This window comes from Peromyscus maniculatus, chromosome 4 (genome assembly GCF_049852395.1).
Source record: "Peromyscus maniculatus bairdii isolate BWxNUB_F1_BW_parent chromosome 4, HU_Pman_BW_mat_3.1, whole genome shotgun sequence".
NCBI lineage: Eukaryota > Metazoa > Chordata > Mammalia > Rodentia > Cricetidae > Peromyscus > Peromyscus maniculatus.
Window position 1 is genome coordinate 14,443,009 of NC_134855.1, and position 23,315 is coordinate 14,466,323.

General features: G+C 54.5%; 2 protein-coding genes across 5 annotated transcripts in view; both read left to right on the forward strand.

The window, feature by feature from the left end:
- On the forward strand, positions 1-18,614 carry Snapc4 (small nuclear RNA activating complex polypeptide 4). 3 transcript variants are annotated; one of them, XM_042275103.2, is made up of 23 exons: positions 1-102; positions 1,862-2,009; positions 2,442-2,488; positions 3,973-4,143; positions 4,282-4,407; positions 4,882-4,960; positions 5,453-5,534; positions 6,469-6,573; positions 6,649-6,721; positions 7,063-7,227; positions 8,080-8,227; positions 8,472-8,578; positions 8,729-8,823; positions 10,328-10,422; positions 11,455-11,534; positions 11,834-12,316; positions 13,019-13,346; positions 13,669-13,739; positions 13,984-14,073; positions 14,988-15,015; positions 15,345-16,795; positions 17,616-17,737; positions 18,361-18,614. In XM_042275103.2, exons 2-22 carry the CDS (start codon positions 1,880-1,882, stop codon positions 17,727-17,729), a joined length of 4,068 nt encoding a protein of 1,355 aa, XP_042131037.1. In that variant the 5' UTR covers positions 1-102; positions 1,862-1,879; the 3' UTR covers positions 17,730-17,737; positions 18,361-18,614. The 3 variants fall into 3 exon arrangements, with proteins under 3 accessions (XP_042131037.1, XP_015854945.1, XP_015854944.1); XM_015999459.3 differs by having other exon boundaries at positions 4-102; positions 1,867-2,009; XM_015999458.3 differs by having other exon boundaries at positions 14-102; positions 1,871-2,009.
- Card9 (caspase recruitment domain family member 9) overlaps positions 18,468-23,315 on the forward strand; it is an 11,851-nt gene continuing 7,003 nt past the window's right edge. The window contains exons 1-4 of one of the 2 annotated variants that reach the window (XM_076569184.1): positions 18,468-18,585; positions 20,291-20,490; positions 21,815-22,014; positions 22,457-22,594. In XM_076569184.1, the coding sequence (XP_076425299.1) occupies positions 18,559-18,585; positions 20,291-20,490; positions 21,815-22,014; positions 22,457-22,594 (565 nt within the window). In that variant the 5' untranslated portion in view covers positions 18,468-18,558. Of the gene's footprint in view, positions 18,586-20,290; positions 20,491-21,752; positions 22,015-22,456; positions 22,595-23,315 lie in introns of those variants that run through there. The other variant, XM_042275107.2, reaches the window with a different exon arrangement.

Genomic DNA, 23,315 nt, shown 5'->3' on the forward strand with positions numbered 1-23,315 from the left:
GGGACTTCCGGTACGAGCCTCCTGAGTTCCGTGGCCGGCAGGTGTGCGTGTGGTCGCCTGGGAGACGGAACAGGCTGTGGCGTGTGTAAGGCGGCCTTGCAGGTGAGGTCCGGCGGGCTGCAGCTACTGGGTGTTGTGTCCGGGAGGAGCGGGGCAGGCAGCGTGGGGAAACCGAGGCCTGGCGTGGCGACGACCTTGCCGGAGCGAAAAGCCGGCATGCCGAGCCCGGCCGAGGTCCAGCAGCTCGTGAGACACAGCAGTTTTGCACAGTGCCGTGCTTCGAGCCGCTGCTCTTCCCTGTTATGCGCCGCAGCACCAGGGATCAGGCCTGGCTAATCTAATCGAATCCAACCACGAAGGGTGCACGGGCCCTCAGCTGCCGTGCCAGGAGTCAGGATATGCCCTTAGATGGGACGGGCAGAAAGGCGCCTCTGATGTAGTGAAGGCGGCCTGAGGCTCCCAACCTAGGACTTGAACATGTGAGGGCAACGCGATGGGGGGAAGTGAAATTTCTGCCGCCTCAAATCACACGTTGCCTTTTTCGTTGGTGGCTGGGTGCCCAGTGGCAGTGAGTGGTTCTTGCTAGGTCTGCAGACCTGGCTGCTCCTAACCAAGGTTCGTTAGAAGTAAGACATCTTGTTCAGTAGCGACGTCGTTGAAGGGGATTACTTTGTTTTGATGCAATCAGGCAAGGATGCTGTGAACACCTCAATAGTAAGAAATCAAGCTAGGAGCAGGATGTTTTTCTCTTCATTTCTGACTCTGAGTGTGAACTTGTGTTTGATTTTTGTTTGAGATAGGATTTCACTAGTGGCCTGAAACTCAGGGATCCAATCTGCCTGTCCTCCCAAATGCTAGCATTAAAAGTGCATGCAGCCTAGCAATGGTGATGCACGCCTTTAATCCCAAAACGCGAGAGACAGGCAGGCCAGGGTTACACAGAGAAACCCTGTCTCAAAAAAACAAAAATAAATAAATTAAATTAAAAAATAAAAAGTGTGTGCCACCACACTCTGGTTTTTTGTTTGTTTGGTTGGTTTTTTTCAGACAATGTTTCTTTGTGTAGCCCTGGCTGTTCTGGCACTCTCTCTCTGTAGACCAAGCTGGCCCGGAACTCAGAGATCCACCTGCCTTTGCCCCCTGAGTGCTGGGATTAAAGGCGTGCGCCTCTATGCTCAACTTTCACACCCAGTGTCATATCATTCATTGTATTTGTTTATTTGCTTATGTGTATGTGGCTTGTATGTACCTTTACCTGGTAAGCCATCTCATCCACCTGAGATTGTGTTATCTAGAATAGTCTTTCACCCTTCTCTTCCCAATTTCCTTCACTCTCAGACTTTGCTTAGTGTTCCCAAGAGAAAACCTCCTTCGTGCTTTGGTAGACACTTTTTCCGTGTCGGGCAGCACTGGGTGCCGTTCTGAAAAGAACTCTCAGAGCAAGCAAAGCCATTCAGCACTGTGTAGAGCAGGGCCACCTGCAGCTGCGAGCATGGTTTAGATCACAAGGGCTGAACGTCTTCTGCTCTGCGCTTTCTGCGCTTGGTGACCAGCTCCCTCTGGGTGGACACGAGGGCACAGAGGCCACACAGGTAGACTGTGTTTTTACCTACGTTGATGGTAGCCTCTAGGAAGGCAGGGTCCTTTTCAGGTGTTGAGTCCAGAACAGGAGTTCCTGGGTGTAAAAGTGTCAGCTGGTGGGAACGTAACCCCAGGATACCCACATGCTGATCTCGAGCCTGGGTCTCTATCTGGGTAGCCCATTGCCTGCTTTTGAACAGGCTCTTGCCATCTCCAGCAAGTGTGTGTCTGAAGAAGGACGAGATCCAGGCACACTCAATTTCTCATGTTCCTAATACAGTGAAGGCAGGCTGAAGCCATGGACATCGACGCCGAGAGAGAGAAGATAACACAGGAGATCCAGGAGCTCGAAAGGATTTTGTATCCTGGATCCTCCAGCGTCCATTTGGAGGTCTCTGACTCCAGCCTCAGTTCGGACTCTGAAGCAGGTGTGCACATGGACCTGGGCTAGCACAGCATGGCTGGAGCAGCTGTATGCACCCTTTAGCTCTGTTAGGCTGTGGGCTGCTCTGTGGCCAGACTCTGTTTCCTGCTCAAACTGTCCTCTGCTTTTACCTCAGCAAGAAAGTTCCTTCCATTCCCTCAGTCTTGAGCTCCCAGGCCTGCATGTGCATACCTGCTCTGCTGCCATCTGGCCTGGGACCCTCTAGGCAACAGTGGCCTCCTGGTGGGAGGGGAGGGCCTTGAGGTCAGCCCGTCTGCCTGAGTAATCTCTCCATGGCCCAGACACCCAGGACTTCTTTCCTGAGCTTAGCGGATAAGCCTCCAGTGGGACCCTGTCGTGAGGGCTCATCCCTGTCTGCAGCATGCTTCGCTACCCATGCTCCCGCTCTAACCTCGTCTGCTTGTGTTTCTTACAGATTTCCTGTCTGATGAGGACTTGGAAACGGCTGAGGCCCCCACCTTGGTAATTGTTGGTTACCAGGCTGGGCTGCTGGATTACATCTGCTGCTCCCTTCCAAATGGGCCCAAGAGGGCTTGGTTTGCACCCCTCTTGGTTTTTCTACAGCTGATACCCATTTATTGTGAGAATAAGGCATCCTAAAGTATTACTTTTTGTGGTGCTAGGGATGGAATCCAGGGGCTCATCCACCCCAGGCTCACACCTCCCGCTGAGCTGTACCCCTGAACACACATTATCAAAACTAAGGTTATCACCAGAAGCAACCACTCTGACAGGCCGGTAACTACCGCTGCTGGCTTTTCCTGAGCTCACACTAAAAACATGAGATGTAGTCGTGCGGTGGTGGCACACGCCTTTAATCCCAGCACTCGGGGAGGCAGAGCCAAGTGGATCTCTGTGAGTTCCAGTCCAGCCTGGTCTACAAGAATAGAGTCCCTTGGTGTTTAAGGACTATGTGTCTGCTCAGTAGACTGACACAGCTCTGAAGTCATTGGATAGAGACTGAAATTTTGTGGTCCTGCCTGGACAGGAGCCGTTTTTTATAAAATAATCACTCAGGCTTAATATTAATTACAAGCTGTTTGGTCTATGGCCCAGGCTTATTACTAACTAGCTCACTCATCTTAAATTAACCCATTTCTATTGATCTATGTACCACCACATGTCTCGTGGCTTTACCTGAGTTCCATTACATCTTGTTGAACAGGCAGCGGCTCACGGTGGCTCTCCTGACTGACCCTGCCTTCTCCCTGTCTCTCTCTTGGATTTCCCGCCTGGCTGTCTCCTGTCACAGCAGCTTGTTTGTTTGTTTGTTTGTTTGGTTTTGGTTTTTGTTTTTTGAGACAGGATTTCTCTGTGTAGCTTTGGAGCCTGTCCTGGAACTCACTCTGTAGCCCAGGCTGGCCTCGAACTCACAGAGATCCGCTTGCCTCTGCCTCCCGAGTGCTGGGATTAAAGGCATGCGCCACCACCGCCCAGCTTCAGCTTCTTTATTAACCAGTGGTAGCAACATATATTCACATGTACAAAAGACCATCCCACAGCAATTGGACATTTGGCATTCCCGGGTTTTGTCGATGATGGCTGTTCAGGGGGTTTCCTTGCTGAGATCTGACACTTGAGGTGCTGGGGATGGGGGCAAAACAAACTTTCCCTGAAGTTCAGGCTTCAGATACTTTGGGATGCCTTATTTTCACAATAAATACAAACATGGAAGCTGCTTGCTGTGGTACACTGACCCCCAGCCCAGCATATGCTTCACAAGCACATCTCATGTTGTTGATTTGAAAAGATGCACACACCGGCTTGAGGATGATGGGCTCTGTTTCCAAGTATAACTCCTCCCTCCCCTAAGTAGGGTCAGCTCCTGGTTCCACATTCAGTGGGCTTATACTAGGGATACTTCAGTGTCCCTTGTGGGTTTGGGCTTGAGTGTGGCAACAAGGGGGTTGCCCTCTCTTCATTTGCCATTTCTGGCTCTTAACCAGGAAGAGGGAAGGTGGAGTGAGGCCAGCAATGAGGAGGAGGAGGACCCCAAGGACAAAGCTCTTCCTGAAGACCCCGAGACTTGTCTGCAGCTAAACATGGTCTACCAGGAGGTGATCCAGGAGAAGCTAGCAGAGGTTAGCCAGCTGCTGGCCCAGAACCAGGAGCAGCAGGTAAGAGCCTACTCAAGGCCTATATAAGCTCTCCTGACCCTCATTGTCCCGCAGGATCAAGTTCCCAGGACAGGGCTCAAGAGTGGATCTGTTCACCCACCTCCTGACTGCTTCCTCTTGGCCTTGCTTTTGTTCCAGGAGGAGATCCTGTTTGATCTGGCTGGGACCAAATGCCCCAAGGCGAAGGATGGCAAAAGCCTGCCTTCATACATGTACATAGGCCACTTCCTGAAGCCATACTTCAAGGACAAGATCACTGGAGTGGTAGGTAGTAAAGGCTCCTCTTTCAGCAGCTGGTTGAGTTCTTGGGAGCAGGGGCTGTCTTCTCCACAGCCTATTGTGAGTGCTTGTGAGTTCCCTTGGGTCTTTTGGGTTAATATTTTCCACCCTCCTTAGAAATGCCTCATCCTTTGATGAAAGTCAAGGGCTCCCACTGACATTGCCCTCTGGGGTGTGTTTCCCTAAAATAGAATTACAGCGTTTAGCAAGTCAGTAGTATAGATCTGAAACTGCTGGTGGACTTAGGTGCCTGTCAGCGTCATGGAGTCTCTGGCCACTTCTTATGCTGGCGGGTCATGCCCAGAGTTTTTCACTCAGCAGTAACTTGTACTACAAATGTCTTGGGCCTGGCCCTGCATGTAGACAGCACATAAGGAGGCTGAAGGGAAGATTCTGGGTCTCCATGGGGGCCCTGGAGGGTGAGTGTGGTGTATGTTCTGACGCTGTATCCTCTGACAGGGACCTCCAGCCAATGAAGACACACGAGAGAAGGCTGCCCAGGGAATCAAGGCCTTTGAACAGCTCTTGGTGACCAAGTGTAAGGGTCCAAACAGGCTTTTGGGTGGGCATCCACCAACCGTGGGAACCACAGAGGGCATCCCCACAGCATCCCTACAATCTGGCCTCTCCTAGGCATATGCAGTAGTTGTCAGGCCTGTCCCTCCTATGGCCTCACAGGTTCCTTCAATCCTTGATCACTGGGACTGGCCACTTGACCCTCTGCCTTTCCAGTGTGGTGTTGGGTGCAGGCTGGGCCACACACACAGCCTTTTCCAACTGTAGCTATTCTCAGAACACCTAGCCCTGAAAGAATACTCTGAGCTAGGCTTTGGGTAGAGGGTGGAATCATGGGCTGGATGGTGTTCTGGTTGGCCACCCTACTGGCATCTAGAAATGTAGCCACTGCCTTTCTGGAGCAGGAAGCAGGGGGTGGGCTAGGGTTGTAGAGAGGACTCACATGTGTGTGACATGTGTGTCTGTGGAGCAGGCAAGGCCTCATGACATCACATCACTATTTCTTCCTCCTCAGGGAAGCACTGGGAGAAAGCCCTGCTCAGGAAGTCCGTAGTGAGTGATCGCCTGCAGCGCCTACTTCAGCCCAAACTGCTGAAGTAAGTCTGGAACTAGGTCATCATAGCCTTCCCACACTTGAACGCCAGGCGGCTGTGGGGCTGGTGAGGTTCATCACGGCATGCTCTGTCTTCTCATTCCCCTGCTGCCCTTCAGCACTGTGAGGTTGATGTCTGTCCTTTATGCTGCTCTGAAGAAGGTCAGAAGGCGCGTCCATGTTTAGCTACACGATGTGGGCAGTTTCTCAGATTCTCTTCTCTGGGTTTCTGGGCCTGTCAGTAAAAGCAGCTTTATGAGTTTGTTGATGGGTACATATCACATGACCAAAGGGCATCATACAGTGCCCGATGTGAGTACACAATGAAGGGCATTGTTGTTTTGATAAAGCTGCTAGAAACAGATGTCCTCTGGGGCAGGCTGTCAGCTGTGCCTGAAGAGCCACACCTTCTGGGCCTGTGTAGTCTAAAAGGGGCCAAGTGGCCTCATGATGCTGACAGTGTTAAGGATAGAGTAACTAGGCAGAGGTGTCTCTTAGAGTTGGACACCAGGTACTGGTCTCCTCTGGACTTGTGTGCTCAACACTGATGGTGAGAGAGCCAGCTCTTCCCTCCCAACCAGTTCCGTTTGCTATTTGCTGTAGCAGTGGCTGCAGAACTAAGCCAGGCTTGCCGGGGTGTCTGTCTGTGTCCTGGAAGCCAAGACTTGGCAGAGGGTCCAGGGTCTGAGACGCAAGCAGCTACCATCTGCCTCTGCAAAGAGTCTGCACCTCCTGCCCTGGATGGCGCTGTCCTGGTGGTAGGGGTGCCCCAGAGGTGGTGCCAGGGCTTCCTTTGCGGTCAGGGACCAAGGCAAGAGAGAAAGCGTGTTCCTGTGTAGGTTTTCTAACATTGAGCTTTGAGACGTGACAAGAACAGGGCCTCAGCTTGCGCAGTCCATTTCATCCACCACCACTCCTCCACTCTATCTACCTCGCAGGCTTGAGTACTTACGCGAGAAGCAGAGCCGAGTCTCCAGCGAGCTGGAGAAGCAGGCCCTGGAGAAGCAGATTAAGGAAGCAGAGAAGGAGATTCAGGACATCAAGTAAGCTGGGGCCTTGTGGGTCCAGGGAAGAGCTGCAAGCCTTGCATGATACCAGCTCCTTGTCCTTTCCTCCAGCCAGCTCCCAGAGGAAGTTCTGCTGGGGAACCGGCTGGATAACCACGACTGGGAAAAGATTTCCAACATCAATGTAAGTCAGGCCGACCTGGCCCACAGCTGCAGTAGTGCGTCTAAGCCAAGCATGGGAGGGAACTAGGTGGTAAAGCTTCCCTTGTGCCCCTGTAAACTCTCCAGTCAAGTAAGCCTAGCCCTATAGGAAGTGGCAAAGGACTTCATGGGACCCTCCCCAACTGACAAGGTGCCCTTCCTGAGATGAACAGTCTTCAGTGCCTTTTGGCTACACAAACAAGTCCACTTGCTTAATGGCCCCAGAAGCCACTGGCTGGCAGACAGTGACAGCCCAGCCAGGGGCCATGTCTTCGATATGCTCGGCATCAGCAGCCCCTCTAAAGCTTTCTTCTCATGGTGCAGTTTGAAGGAGGCCGCAATGCGGAGGAGATCCAGAAGTTCTGGCAGAGTTCAGAGCACCCAAGCATCAACAAGCAAGAATGGAGCACAGAGGAGGTGGAGCGGCTGAAAGCCATTGCTGCCACACATGGCCACTTGGAGTGGCATTTGATTGCAGAGGAGCTAGGGGTAAGGACCGGGACCTGGGGACCCTGGAGGTCTGGGAGGACATGGGCTTAACTTTAAATTCCCTCTTGTCTGGTGAAAATGTGACCACTTACTGCATTTCTTTGCTTTTTATTTGTCGGAAAAGGCCTAGATGCAAACCGTAACTGAGCCCACCACATCCAGCCCCATAAGTGCCATGACTGGAGAGCTGGCTCGGTCTCCTGGAAAAGCCTTTCTGTGGGGGGATGGGGGGTGGGGCAGGTGCAGCAGCAGTGTCATGTGGCTGTGGCTTGTCTGCCGGGTGCTCCTTCCTGAGGTGTGTCCCTCATCCCTGCCTATCAAAGGCTCTGAATAGCCTGCCTTAGAGCTTGAGAGCTAGAGGGCTTCCTGTGAGAGGCTTTGAGAGGCATCCCACAGCATCTGCTTCCACCCCTCCAGGAATCGGCAGTGTCGTTTGGACATCTGAGTTAGCTGTCACAAGGATTTTTCTTGTTTGTTTTTAAGATAGGGTCTCACTCTAGTCCAGGCTGACCTGGAGCTCACAATGTAGCCCAGGCTGACCTCAAACTCATGGTACTTCTCCTGCATCAGGCTCCCAAATGCTGGGATTAGCAACGTAGTTGTCTATGGCCAGGTTTTCTTTTATAAGCCATAGAACCCTATCCAAGCTGCTCTTATTCTGGGTCCCTACCATGGTCTAGCAAACTATCACAACACAAGAGCCTGGAAGAGGAGAGCTCTGTTGTACAGAGTGCTGTCTGTGGTTCAGGCCCACCTGTCTCCTGGAAGCTCTTGGAGGGATGTTCTGGGTATCTCTGCATGTGCAGAGTGAAGCCTAGTGATGCCCATTTGTTTCTGTTTGGCCTTGGGAAGACAAGCCGCAGCGCCTTCCAGTGCCTGCAGAAATTTCAGCAATACAACAAAGCCCTGAAACGCAAGGAGTGGACAGAAGAGGAAGACCACATGCTCACCCAGCTGGTCCAGGAGATGCGTGTTGGGAGCCATATTCCATACCGCAAGAGTAAGCCCACCACACCAAAAGGCATCTTCCAGTCCCTTGAGCCGCTCCAAGCCCTAGTGGCCTGAGGTCCTAGGTGCCTGGAAGCAGAGACTTGTAGAAGAGTGCACAGCTCTACTAGGGAGAGGCGGGAGGGGAGTGAAGGTCCTGGTGACCAGAGGAACTTCCCTCCGTAGCTTCTGGGAGGCCCCTCTGTCCCTGAGGAGCCCGCACAAGGTGGATGAATCCCATTCTCCTCTCTCCCCAGTTGTCTACTTCATGGAAGGAAGAGACTCCATGCAACTGATCTACCGTTGGACCAAGAGCTTGGACCCTAACCTGAAAAGGGGATCCTGGGCCCCAGAGGAAGATGCTGTAAGTCTGGCACTCAGAGAAAACTGTACCCAGGAAGTTTACCTGGCTGTCCACAGTACAGTCATATGCCATTCTTAAGCTGAGAGACCTCAGAGTTGGGAGGATATGGCTATCCAATGGAGACATTGTCTGTTGGCTTCTCTCCTGCAGAAATTGCTTCAAGCTGTTGCCAAGTATGGGGCGCAGGACTGGTTTAAAATCCGGGAAGAGGTGCCAGGTAGGAGCGATGCCCAGTGCAGAGACCGGTGAGTTGCCCGCACTGGCTGAAGGAGCGACTTGCTTGAGTCGCACTTCTGTAGGCAGGCTGGGTGACGAGGCCCAAGAGCGATCGATGTATCCACAGGAGCTTTGTGGACTGGGGTTGGCACTGTTGGAAGCAGGACTTTCATGTTTCTCTTGTCCACAAGGAGTCAAATGCTAGCGGCAACTCTTGCAGCTGTCCTCCCACGTTGCCCGTGAGAAGGTCCCATCAGACTGCTAGGGCGCTCTCCTTTCTCCCTAGTTTCTTCCAGTGTTTGTTCAAACGTATTTCACTTTACCTTGTTAATGTAAATCACCCACAATCTGTGCTCAGCAACCCCACAGAATCCCATTCAAACAAGCAGCAGGCAACAGACTTGTCTCCAGAGATGCACAAGTGGCCAAAAGGCCCATGGAAAGATGCTCAGAGTCCCTAATTTCAGGAATGCAAAAACTCAAGTGTCCCAAACAGGAACTCTTGTACTGGACAAGAATGTTCATAAAACATTAGTCATTGTCAATAAGAACATGTGGGGCACAAATTTGGAGTCCTGGTGTTTGCAAGGAAGGGCATTCTGATAGATGCTGTTTCCATACATTTGGCTAAAAGGTGCATGAGCCTTGAACATTTTGACCATTTGGCCAGTGTTTATCAAGACATGCTTATTTCAGGAATGTCCCTGGGTCAGTGACTCTTGTGTTTGGCTTTCTGGGAGCTGCCAGACTTTGTGTGAAGTGCCTCTATTATTTTGTGCTCCCACAAGCAGCATGTGAGGGTTGAGGCTTTCTACATTCACCGCAGCGTCTGCTCCTGTTGTCACTGTCTCTGCTTGTGACTGGACCCTTCCATGTGCTCATGAAGTAGTCTCTCACGGTGGCATCGCACAGCAGCCCTCATGGCTGACTGCGGAGCCGCTTTGCCTGTGCCTGCTGGCTTCTTACATGTGTACATCTCTTTGGAGAAACATCTGCCTTGCCTGGTTTAAATTTTTGCAGTCTTTGTATTTCTGGCTTGCAAGGGTTCTGTATGTGTTCCAGATGTAAGTCCCTATCAGTGGCAGGATTTGCATGGATATGCCAGTCTATAGCTTGTCTCTCCTTTTTTAACCAGAGCCCTCAAAGCAGTGGTTTTCAACCTGTGGGTCGTGACCCGTTTGGGGGTTAAATAATCCTTTCACAGGGGTCACCTAAGACCATTGGAAAACACAGATATTTACATTCCAATTCATAACAGTAGCAAAATTGTAGTTACGAAGGAGCAACAAAAAATAATTTTATGGTTGAGGGTCACCACACCATGAAGAACTGTATTAAAAGGTCACAGCATTAGGAAGGTTGAAAACCACTGCCTTAAAACATAAATTTTTTTTAATGTTTGATGAAGTCCTGCTTGTCTTGATTTTAATTTATTTTTTTGCTGGTGGTGTCATTCTAAGAAGTGATTGGAGAAGGCAGAAGAGCTGTGGTGGGTGGGGTCTTACCATCCCTCTGTTTCCTCCCCATTTTCAGCTACATCAGAAGATTACATTTCAGCTTGAAGAAGGGACGGTGGAACGCAAAAGAAGAACAACAGCTGATCCAGTTAATAGAAAAGTACGGTGTCGGTGAGTTCTCCTTTCTGTGCTGCTGCGTCTGGGCAGACTGGGAGTCCCTCCAGCCCCCCGTAGACCGCATCTTTTCGGGTCTCAGGCTGCTGTCCTGACGTCAGCTTCTGCCTCATCCTCAGTCTTGACAAGTGGCAGTGTGTCTCCCCGGTTCCAAATGCTCTTTTGTTTTAGTGCTGGTGCTGGGGTGGAACCCAGGACCTTACTCTGGCTAGGCAGGCATGCCTCCAAGCCCAGCCCCATGCTCTCCATCACAAATGAGTGGATATTCACTATAGGAAATTGGGAAGCCAGACGAAGTGGTACATACCTTTAATCCTGCCACTCAGAAGGCATGTGCAGGCGCACACACACAGCACACACAAATACCTATAAAACACAAGGTGGAGAGCATTGAGGAGCACTACCCAAGATTTGCCCCTGGCCTCCATGTTCATGCACACATACATACACCTGTAGTGTATCACCTAACATTGTCACAGCTGTGCTACCCTTTGGGCGGCTTCTGGTCCTGCTTCCTGGGCTTCATTGGCTGCCTTGGTGTCCTGTGCAGAGGAACCTCTGAGATGTTCAGTCAGATCTTTTGTGACTGACGTTTGCAGTATTTCCCAAGTTTTTACTGCAGGGCAGGAGTGAGTGTTATAGCTAAATCTTGCTAATAACTAGTGATACCGCCTCAGAAAAAAAGCTAACTATGGTTCTAGGACATGCCAAATACAAAGGATTTTGTCACTTGTTGTCCCACTTCCCCATAAGTCCAACCTACAGGTGTCCTTCTGCAGCAGGAGGAACAAAGCATTGACATTGTCTCTTTAAGAGCTTAGTACAGCAGATGCACCAGGGCCCGAGTGACTTCCCCTCCCTACCTGTGTGTGCCAGAACTTCCTCAAGGGGAGAGGTCAGCCCTGAGATACAGATGCTGCCAAACACAGGTGCTCTGGCCTTGGTGATTACTGCCTCCGGCCAAGCACATGAGGGAAGAGCATCCTGATGACTTAGAGGCTGGAGTCCGGTTTCTTTTTTTTTTTGCAGGTCACTGGGCAAGAATAGCTTCTGAACTACCCCATCGGTCAGGCTCCCAGTGTCTGAGCAAGTGGAAAGTACTGGCCAGGGTGAGACATTGGTTTGCCTTCTGTGGATATGCTTTGCCCAAGCTCAGGTGGAAGGCCCCTAACCCGTGGGAGTGCTTGGGCAAGACGAGATATAGTAGTGGTGTGAAGGGGAGCGAACAGGTTCTGGCCCTTACATGTCCTTTTCGGGAGGCCAAGGGCAGAGGGAGACCATACCTCAGCAGCAGTGTGCTCTGCCCCTGGAGGTGTCCATGCCTGGGACCTCTGGAAGGCTAGCCTGCTTGCCTGTCACCAGTACGCCTGGGTAGCTGAGACCTGAAGCAGCCCTTTCCTCCCCTCAGAAGAAGCAGCGTCTCCAGAAGAGGAGGCTGCGGAGGCCCCGTCATAGTCGCCAGTGGAGCTCTAGCAGCAGCAGTGACAGCAGCAGTGAGGGCTATGGTGGTGGCAGCAGCAGCAGCAGCAGCAGCAGCAGCAGCAGCAGCAGCAGCGAAGACTCGGATATGGAGCTGGAAGAGTCTCTGGAGAATGGCAGAGCACTGGTTCCTCAACCGTACAGCGTGCCAGACATTGACCTGTGGGTCCCTACCAGGCCGATCACCAGCCAGTCACAGAGAGAAGGGTCGGGGTGCTGCTGCCCAGCACACCGTGCTGTCTCCTGCACTCTCGATGCCACTCAAAGTCAGCACAAGGAAGATTCTACCACCGTCTCCACTCCTGAGATGAGCCAGGTGCCCTGTGAGACTCACAGAACTTTTCCAAGAAGGGCTCGGTTCCTACCCTTACCAGACATTCACCTAGCAAACATGGAGGACCCTGCCAGCAAGGTGAGCCCCAGTGCACCCTCGAATGTGAGAAAGGGGAGGAGTAGGCGCTCTGTGCTCCTAGTGGTCACTGACGGGGGCACTCTGTCTGGACAGTTTGGCAGGTTGGTTTCTGAGCTAGCCACAGCCACGTCCTCTTATTCACTAGAATGTGTTGCTTAGGGATGATTTCAGAGTTGTGCAGTAGCAGTGGCCTTCACAATGCAGCCTCCATTGTCCCCAAGTCATTTGCTTTAAAGGTGGTGGGGACATTTGCTTCAGGGCACACCTGAGTGGGCAGTTCCCCACCTCCAGCTGCTGTGAGTCCACAGGTGTCCATGTTCAGTGTCTGTCCAACCTGGCTGGCCGTAGGCATCTACCTTTCTCCCCTCTGTCCTCAGAGTTGGGGCGTGGGCCAGATGCAGCTCTGGCCGTGGTTGGAGCAGCCTGTGGGGCTGCATAGACTGCTGTGCCCAGAGGTTTGCTGGAGGGATGGTGCAGCCCCTCAGCCAGGGTACTGCCTGCCATGCGGACCAGAGCGAGCGTCTCTTAGAGAGAGCGCTAAGCCAGGCCCTGCCTGAAGAGCACATACTTGCCGTACCACAGAGCACTCTCCCAACTAGAAAGTGGTGTTCGTGATGTATGCCATGCGGTCTTACAGGGAGGTGTCACACCCGCACCAGCTCCTGCTGCAGCCAATCTTACAGAACCACTCTTAATTTACAGCATGTGCTCCGAGTGCCCCTAGAGAAAACGCTGCAGTTGGTCAGGACCCGCCCAGCCACCCAGAGCCACACACCGGTGAAGCAAGGACCGAAGCAGCCACCCCTGCCTAATTCATGCTCAGAGTCTGACCCGGGGGACAGTGTGGCTGGGCCCCGTCTGCGGCGGCTGTGGCATGGAACTTTCCAGAATAAGTGGAGACGCAAGAGACAGGCTCTGCACCGCAGGCTTCTTAAACACAGGCTTCTGCTGGCGGTGATACCCTGGGTGGGTGACATCAACCTGTCCTGCACACAAGCTCCTAGGAGACCTGCAGTGGTGCAGACTCAAGGTACTACCCAGGGCTTGCTGGGGGAGAAGCAAGCAGTGTAAGCGAGCCACGGGGGAGTGGCCTGATGGGGTCCTTTGGAGAGGCAGATCCACGAAGGACAGAAGTGACTAACCCTGAAGGGTTTGAATAACAGTTGGGCCACCCTTCCTCCCTGCCCTTGTGAAACAAGGTCCAGCTGGATTTGGGGGTGGTGGTGAGAGGCTTAGGGGGCCCTAACTTCTGCTCTTGGAGGCAATGTGGAGCACTGAGGCTGCTCTGCCCTAGACTCTCTTGGGAGCCACTTGTCAAACTGGAGCCACTTTGCTTTGCCCTTGTCCTCTAGCTGACAGCATCAGGATGCAGTTAGAGCGTGCCCGCCTGACCAGCACTCCAGTGTTCACATTGCTTATTCAGGTAAGCCTCCAGCGGGGTACCGACTGCTCTGTCCTCTGCTGCTGAAGAGGCAGGCGTGCATGGAGCCCAAGTCCAGGCTGCAGGCTGTGAACTATTGTGACCTCCCCGGGCAGTCAGAGGTTTTAGGAGTTTGGTCTACTCCTGGAACTGCCGTGGTCAGGGCTGCTTCCTATCTCCTTGACCATCATTGGGCCTGGCCCAGTGTGGGGTGGAGCAGGGAGGTTCTCATTCTCGGGTCTCTCAGCTACTGCAGATTGATACTGCGGGCTGCATGGAGGTAGTTCGAGAGAGGAAGACCCAGCCTGACACCCAGAACCCCCAACCACATCTGCAGGTAACAGACACAGAGAGCAAGAAGGTCACACTGGGTATGGTGGCATACTCCTTTAATCTCAGCACTCAGAAGGTAGTAACAGGTGGATCTCTATGAGTTCAAAGTCAACCCGGTCTACATAGTGAGTTTCAGGCCAGCTGGGGCTACATAATGAAACTTTGCCTCAAAAAAAGGAGTGAGAGCCGGGTGGTGGTGGCACACACCTTTAATCCCAGCACTCAGGAGGCAGAGGCAGGTTGAGCTCTGTGAGTTCAAGGCCAGCCTGGTCTACAGAGCGAGATCCAGGACAGGCACCAAAACTACACAGAGAAACCCTGTCTCGAAAAACCAAAAAGTACTGTCCATCCCCTGCCCCATAGTGGCCTAGGTTCAGTGTCTCAACCCTTCCTCAGAGGGGCAATTCCCAGACATTTCCATAGAAAAGTTGGCTTTCCCTCAGAACAGCCCTAACCATACCTTCTCCAGGGAGACATCTGTGTGAGCATCCCCACGGGAAGCCTGATTAAGTCTGAGGCAGGTGCACAGTAGACTGTGGGTAGGCTGTGGGTAGGCTTGCCAGCTGCAAGGCCTAGTCTCTGCGAGTCACTAATACCATCTGTTCTAGAAGCCAAACTCATGAGTTTAGAGTGGGGAAGGCTTGACCTTGCAGCCCTGTCACCTGGGGAGACTGAACCCAAATGGAACTCTGCTGCCCATAGCCCATGAGCCCCACACTGTCCACTGATGACTTGACAAGCTCTCGCCAGGTAGCCGTTAGTGGAACTGTACTGAAAGCCTACAGCAGCAGCCGTTACTCTTCCCCAGGCCCCCTGAGCTCAGTGCAGGTGGGAAGGCCCCCAGAGTTGTGGGTGAGTGGGAAGAACTCATGGGATCCAGCAGAGATTCTCCAAGCTGACTGTCCTCTCTCTTCACAGGCATCCTCCAATGCCAAGAACAGCACAGGTACCGTCTGCCACATCTTTCTCTCTTTTGGTGGGAGATGCCATGCATTTGAGCCACAGTGGCCCTGAGAATAGGCCTAACTGCTCAGGCTTTCAACTTTGGGCAGCCACTGGGGGCTTGGGGCACCTTGTCCTGTCACATGAGGGGAGAGCCCAGCAGTCTTGGTGTTAAGGATGCTAGAGGTTTAGGAGCCAATGTCTCACAGCTTGTTAGATGGAGACTGGGCTGTGCCCGGCATCTGTTGCCCTCTCTATGAACAGAGTGCACACGGGCTTGCTGGTGTTCCTGGGCGCAGGAGTTCTCCTCAAGCTAGTTGTCTCTTCCTCTAGGCTGCTCCCTCCCAAGCATGCCGGGTCAGCAAACTGCAAAGAGAGACAGCAACAAAGGGCGTCCACAGCTGGGATCCTGCGAGACTGAGGATACCTCCTTCCAAGTAACAGCCCCACATGGCTTCCGGCCAAAGCCCAAGACTGTATCTGAGCTCCTTCGTGAGAAGCGGCTCCGTGAGTCCCGTGCCAGAAAGGCCACTCAGGCCCTCGCTGCCATCAACAGCCAGTTGCTGATCTCCTCACCTGTGATCCTCCAGCCCCCTCCGCCCCCAGCCCCCCAGGGTTCCCCAGTGGCAGGCCCTGCAACATCCAGCATGGAACTCTCTGTCCCTGTGGCCCCAGTGATGGTCAGTTCCAATTCTCCTGGCTCCTGGCAGGTGGCTGGGATCTCAGCCACAGACAAGCAGCCCCCTACCCTGCAAACCATTCCCCTAAACCCCTCCCACAAAGGGTCCCAGATTGTGGCCCCTGCTGCTTTTAGGAGCCTGGCCCTGGCTCCCAGGCAGGTCCCCACAGGCTGCCCTCTGAGTACTCTAGGACAGTCTCAGGCCTCTGCCACATCCCAGAAGCAGGGCCTGCCCAAGGTCCTGCCCCTCCTCCCAGCAGCCCCCAGCCCCAGTCAGCTGCCCGGGCAGCCCCTCAGTCTACCACCAGTTCTTGGCCCACAGGCAAGTGGGCAGCCCCTGGCAGCCAAGGCCAGCCTTCCTGTCAACTGGGTGCTTACAACTCAGAAGCTGCTCTCTGTCCCAGAGCCAGCTGTGGTGGGCCTCCCCCAGTCAGTGACGACCCCTGAGACCATCGGATCCCCGGCAAAACAGCCACCTTCCCCTGCCACGACTCCTGCTTGCCTGGGACAGCTTCCAGCCAGTGCAGACACAGAGCCCAAAGGTCCTCAGGCCCAGGAAGTACCACCCACATCTGGGCCCAAAAAGAAGGCCTTGGACCTAAGTCTGCTTTCCCAGGAGAGTGGGGCAGCCACACTGCCATGGCTGAAGGGGTGCCGAGGTGCTCATGTGCCCCCACTGGGGAGCAGGATCCCCTATCAGCCCCCTTCACTGTGCAGCTTGAGAACATTATCCAGCCTCCTCTTCCATAAAAAGGACTTGGAACAGAAGGCTTCCTCTCTGGTCGCCAGCCAGGCAGCTGGGTCCCAATCTGAGCCCAAGGCTGGAGCCCTACAAACTTCCTTGGAACTGGTACAGAAGCAATTCCGGGACAACCCAGCCTACCTCCTCCTAAAGACACGTTTCCTAGCTGTCTTCTCTCTCCCTGCGCTCCTGGCCACTCTGCCACCCAATGGTGTCCCTACAACCCTGTCACCAGCCATGGCTGTTGGTTCTGAAAGTGACAGTGAAGACCTGGGTGACCTGGAACTCAAGGACAGGGCCAGGCAGTTGGACTGCCTGGCCTGCAGCACACAAGCAAGCCCGGCAGCCACAGACCCGGGACAGGTAAGGACGCGGTGACAGGCGAAGGGTTCTGCAGTGCCTTGCCTGCCTGTGTCTGGCTTGTGGGGAGTGGTGAGCTGGGCAGGTGGACGTTGTGCAAGGCAGCATTCTGTGGGTTTCTGAAGGAGGAGGAAGCCTGTCCAGTCTGCCGGGTGTGCAAGGGCTTCTTAGCAGAAGTTGCCTCTCCCGGACTGGCTGTAGAAGAGGGAGGCAGCCTTCTGTGATGTAGCCCCACCCCACACATACAGCACACACCCAAACTCAAGGTAGAGAGGCAGGCCTAACACATGGCCCTGGGGTGGGCTGTGGGTACAGTGGGGGGGGGGGGTTGCCCTTGTTCATGCTTTTGTGGGTGTTTCTCCCAGGCGTCTCTTGCTCACAGAGAGCTGGCCTGGCAAGACAGCCTGGTTCCCATGGGAACCTAGGGACGAAATGTGCAGACCCATTACTCCCAGGGAGCCCTAGCAGGCCTCTTCCCCTGCGAGGGTTAGAAATGCGGGGCCTTCACACAGCTGTCACTACATCCCTGCTGGTGCTGCCCGAGTTCCGGGTGACCTGGGCATCTCTAGGGTGTGTTCTTGTCTCTGTTTCCATTGGCCAGCACCTCCGAGCAGGAGATACCATGGAATTGCCTAATGGTTGGAGACCCCGCCCGAGGGGCAGACTGTAGAAAGCTAGCAGGGCTGCTCGCGTGTCCCTGCCTGGGGAAGCAACTGCCCGTCCCTGATGCTAGGGCTGTCCTGAGAGTCCTCCCTTCCCATTCCCTGCCTAGTCTGGCCAGGCTCACTCTTGTCTTCCCTGGCCTGACTTTTTATTGTTTCAGAGAGCTCCAGGTCCTGGTGAGGATTCTGCCCCCTCCCACCTGGATGCTTCTGATGACCTTGACGTGCTCAGGACTCGGCATGCTCGGCATTCCCGGAAACGGAAGCTGCTATGAGCAGCAAGGTGAGTCCCTGTGGAGACTGCCACCCTGCAACCAGGAAGAGTTTAGAATGTGGGCTTCCTCTGCCTGCTCTGGGAACAGCTGAGCTGAGGCAGGGATGGTGCTAGCAGGTCTGAAGGCTGGACTTAGGCAGGTGGGCAGGGCAAGGCTTCTAGAGGTGCTTTTGGAACACGTGATGCCCCTTGGCCTCCGTCCTTCCCCACCTGCAGCCCCATGTTGCCCAGTGAGCCTCTAGGCCTTGGCACTTCTCCCTCTGCCTGAGTTCTGTCCCCTCTGACTGCTTTTCTGAGGTGGCACTGCCCACTCAATGTCAGTCTCAGGTGTTCACCACACGCAGCCCATCAGCACAGTTACCTGTCCGTGGTCTCTGACCACAAACCAGACTGTCCCTTGCTTTCCTGGCTGAGTCCCTGGGTCCAGGTCAAGGTAAGCAAGGAAGGCGATGGAGCTGTGAGCGGTAGGTAGCCAGGATGTTCTAGTTGGCTCAGAAAGCTGCCATAAGTTGTGCCGCCTGTCCTCACAGTGCCAGCTTGTCCCTCCGCTTCAGCATGCCATCTGTGGGGTCTGTCTCGGTGCCGGGGGCCTGCTGGGTAAGAACACTATCAGGAGTATCCCTGTGTTTCAGGAGAAGGACTCAAGGGCTCCAGAAACCCACTCTTACACCAGGCAAGAGGCAGAGCCCAGGCTTGACCAGAAGCCCACAGCCTTCTGCGAGAGGAAGCGGAGGCCCGGAAGCTGCAGGCCTGCAGACTAACCTGTCTGCAGCAAGCCACAGTGACTCTGAGAGCAGTGGCCCTGTGGTCACAGGCTCAACTGTGACCACATGAAATCCACTATTGGAAGGAATAAAGTAAAGGTCTATTTTTTTCTTTAAAAGCACTCCATAGCCCTTTGTGGTTTTGTCATCTAGTGCTGGGCATCCACCAGTATCTGGGGATGTGTGGCCTGCCAGTCCCAAGAGCCTCCCACGCCCTAGGCTGCCCAAGCAGCCCCTGGACCCAGTGCTTCACCAGAGAGCAGGAGAATGGAGAAAGAGCTCTTCATCGCCTTCATGAAACTGTGTCAGTTGGCCTGTACCTCCCTAGACAGGGTCCCCAGAACCAGCACCCATCACAGCAGCAGCTCCCCCTCGTGATGGTAGTAGGCATGTCTTTGGCATGGAGCCAGGACCCAGCTGGGTCTTCCCTCTCCCTTCCCTTAGTCACTGTTGTGATCCCAGACTCTCAAGTCCCAGGCCCCTTGGCTCTCCAGGATTTGGCTCTTACGTGTGTTTCATCCTCTGTTGTGGGAAATGTCCAACGCAAAGTAAAAAGGGCCGTTGTGAGCAGCCTGGCCCTGGTGCTTGTCCAGCTGTCAACAGGGGTAACCCTTGGACCCAGCCATGGCTCATCATGCACAAAGCAGCGTGGCTGCCCACTGATCGGGCCCATCATGCATCCAGGGACCAGTCTTTTAGTGGCTCCCTCGAACCTCCACATTAGATTTCTTCATTTTGGAGCACTTGGGGGTTTTCAAGTATCTTTGTGCTATTGATCTTCACCTCGGGCTTATGGCCAAGAGCTTGGCATTTTTATTAACACTTTAAGAAGACACCACGATCTGTGTTTCTACTATTTGGAGACAGCTGTGAAGGCCTGGTGCTGGTTTCCCTAGGGCGACTGGAAAGCCGTGAACCCCTCTTTGCCATCCTGGAAACCCAGGCAAAGCACAGTCCCTAGCAGCGTGGCTTCCAAAGGCCAAAGAGGACTTGTTATTGCCTGCTTCTGGAAGTTCAGGGCCACTGTCCCCACAGGAGCCAGCAGAAAGGCAGAAGGCCACACAGGAAGGAGCCATTTGGACCTCTGCTCTATATAAGCTTCCCGCCCTTCCCACAGCAGCACTGGGAGCTCCTGCCCTAACTCAATCCAGCAGGCCGGGCAGTAGCACCTGTCCAACAGCTACCCTGGCTGGGCAGGGCTGGCAGGTCCCCACGCCCATCTCAGGCTGACTCTTGAAGGGCCACCCTGAAGTAGAGGCGGTGGCACACAGTCCATAGAGGACTCTAGCTGCCTGTAGCCTGTGGATTTTGACCAAGCCTTGTCCTGGTGCCTGGACTGGCTCTGCAACTCCCTGGATTAGCTCTAACCTGACTCCATGTCCTAGAGGAGAAGAAGGCACAGGGTGGGATGCTCTAATGATGGATTGGGGTACCATATCTCTACTGAGTGTCATATTGTGGACTGTCAGCTTTGGTATGGCCAGAGTCTATGAGCCCAGGGTTGTGGCTAGACCCTTTACCCTGTAGTCCTGACCCTGTCCTGCCGCACCTACCCTGCACCACTGTCCCTGGATGGTAGGTGAAGGTATTAGACACAGTGCCATGCTGGAGAAGCAGCTTTCAGAAGCCTGGATCCAGGAGGGCCTTGGACCACCCGTCCACAGTGCCCGATGTTGAGATTCTTCTCTGTGGCTCCAGCCCTGGTCCTGGGCTTACGGCAGGCAGGCAGGCAGGCAGGCAGGGAGGTCTCCTTTACTCCCTGGACACTTCTGCTTCCCTCTGCTCTGTTCCGTAATAGGCCAATCAGAAGGCAGACCAGCAGGGGCTGTCCTCCTGTGGGAGGACCGGCTGGCCTGTGGCCTCAACCAGAACTCAGCAGGAAGTACACAGCCTCCCTCTTGGCTCCACCCTTCTCCAGTCAGGGAGCATCTCCACACTCCCAGAGACCCATAGCCCAGGCAGCAGCCAGCTGGCAGGTGGCTCCCACAAGACCCTGAGGTAAGTTCAGCCAGTGTACCCTTCCTGGAAGGTGGGTGGAAGCCTGTGGCGACTCTGCTGGGGATCCTGGAGCACATAACCCAGCACAGGAGTAAGCGCCCACAGTCAGGTGGCCTCTCCATTCTCAGCCTCCATTTGATTAATCCTTGTTCATTGCAGCGTAGTCCTCCAGTGCTGGGACTGTGTGGCTATGGGGCTGGAATGGCAGGCAGTTGGCCAGGGTTCTGAGGAACGTCCACTGGGTTGACAAAAAGGTGCAGCAGGGAGCTGAGAAGTGCTTCTGAAGAACAAGCCTGCCATGGCTGTGTCTAGAGCTAGTGATCCAGCTTCTCTGGGCAGGATCTCTGTTCTCCAAGGGCTGGAGACTGGGCCAGGGGCTCTCTATGGCCACCTTAATTCAGTCCTAGAGTCACTGAAGCCCTCACTGCGACTTCACTGCGACTTCACCTGTCCACAGGTAGAAGCGGCGGGTAGTCCCACACGAGTAATCCCCCTGTGAACAGCTGGCCTGATTGATCCCCAGCACGTGGCCCGAGGCCAGAGCTCATCTGGAGCAGAAAAGCACAGGGTTTGCTGGTGCCCAGCTCCCAAAACACTGGAGGGGAGCCGTAGCAGATGTCTGGAGACGGTGGATGACATTGCCTGCCCATCCAGTGTACCCCAGCCTGGCGGGGAGATAGACATGCTCCCATGCCAATGCTCACTTGCCCTCCCGGAATAACACCATGTCACAGGCAGCTGCCAGAGGGCTGTTGCATCACTGGCTGGCTACAGCGGAAGGCTTGAAGGACACAGGGCCTGTCAGAGAATGAGGAAGTCACACACGGGCCTGGCTCCCTGGCAGAGTGAGAAAAGCCTCCAGGCAACCCGCCTCTCAGTCCCAACCTGGACACTGGCCAGCCAGAGTCCATACCACCCGAGACGGAGTAGTGTAGGATGGCTAATGGCGGCAAATCCCCTCCCTACATTCATCTACCTTCAGGGGGCACCAGGGCACTTCAGTGTAGAGGGCAGGAGCTAGAGGAGAGCCATTGGACACGGAGAGTTCTCTTTGACCCCAACCTGACATGTCCAGGTGACTCAGGAAGAAAGTTTGAGGTGACAGAGGGGCAGGACAGCTGCTTGGGGAAGGTGAGCTTGACAGGGTGGCCTGAGGAGGGGCTATCCCTCCGGAACTGTGGAGCTGAGATGAGGCGAATGAGCCCCTTGTGTCCCTGCCCCAAGCCCTGGCCCGGCCCTCACAGACCTGGGTCCTGTTGCAGGCTGACTGCTCCAGGCCCAGCAGGCAACAGGAGGTGGGCACTTCCTCAGCTGCTCTCCCCAGCGAACCTACAGAGGACATGTCGGACTATGAGAACGACGACGAGTGCTGGAGTGCCCTGGAGAGCTTCCGGGTGAAGCTCATCTCTGTGATTGACCCCTCTCGGATCACGCCCTATCTGCGCCAGTGCAAGGTTCTGAACCCGGATGATGAGGAGCAGGTGCTCAGTGACCCCAACCTGGTCATCCGCAAGCGGAAAGTGGGTGAGGGCTGCTCCCACACCAGCAGGCCAGGCTCTAGTCCCTCGTGATCCCCACAAGACACGTGGCCGGAGGTTGCTGCGTGCTCTGCTGCCCTGGCCTTGTCCCCACCCAGCTCTGTCTCCATGTGGGATGTCTGAGTGAGAGCGTCCTCCCCTCTTGTCATGCCTACCTGCTACTGCCCAGAGGAGGGGAGGGGAGTGCCTACCATTGCTCAGGCCGTGAGAGTCACAAGACTGGAGGCAGCACCTTGCCCTGCCTAGACAGAGCTGCAGGGTGCCTATGCAATGGCCCAGATCCCTCTGCTAGGTAGGCCCCAGGAGTGAGCGGTGGGGGGTCCACAGCTTGGGATCTCCACCCAGAGCAGAGATCCACTGTCCCACCTGGGCCCCAGAGCTCCCACCTGCCCAGGCCTTGGCCTTGACCCTGCCTCTTCCACCGGTAGGTGTGCTCCTGGACATCCTGCAGCGGACAGGCCACAAGGGCTACGTAGCCTTCCTGGAGAGTCTGGAACTCTACTACCCTCAGCTCTACAGGAAAGTCACTGGCAAGGAGCCAGCACGGGTCTTCTCCATGATCATTGGTGAGGGGCACGAGTTGTGGGTTGGTGCCGTGGGTGGTCAGGTCCTGGCTTCTGCGATGCAGCTGGGTGAATGTGTCTGACACAAGCCCTCTGGTGTATATCGGGGGGCGGGGGGGGGGGGGCACGGGGGACCTAGGGACCTCTGCTCCCGTCCTAAGAATAGTCACTGAGATGCAGTGACCCCTCTAAAGTGCCATTTCCACGGGGCCCAGTTCTTACCTAAGGGCAGAATCCTGCAGTTTCCAGAGGGGACAGAGGTGTCCTCTACTGATGGAATAGCCACATCCCTATCAGTCCTCATTCACCTCGTAAAGATGATTATAAAAGTGCATGGTGGCACACACCTTTAATCCCAGCACTCTGGAGGGACAGGCAGGCGGATCTCTGAGTTAGAGGCCAGCCTGGTCTACAGAGTGAGACCTTGTCTCAGGAAAATAAATAAATAAAAGGAGACAGAGCCAACTGGAGCCCTGGCATGTGAATGGTCCTGGGTGATGAGTTAGACTCTCGGTCGGTCGGTTCATCTGTGAGGGGCAGCAAGGCCGACTGGGCCTGGGGAACACACTCAGTCCTGAGGGAGCTTTCCCACCAGCTTTCTCTCTCTGGGAGGCCGGTAGTGCTCCGGAAGTACTCCGGAAGTGCTCCCGCTCCCCCTTAAACTGCTGGTCCCCAAGCACACACTTCCGGACAAGAACAAGCATAAGGTCTGCAGGTGACAGCC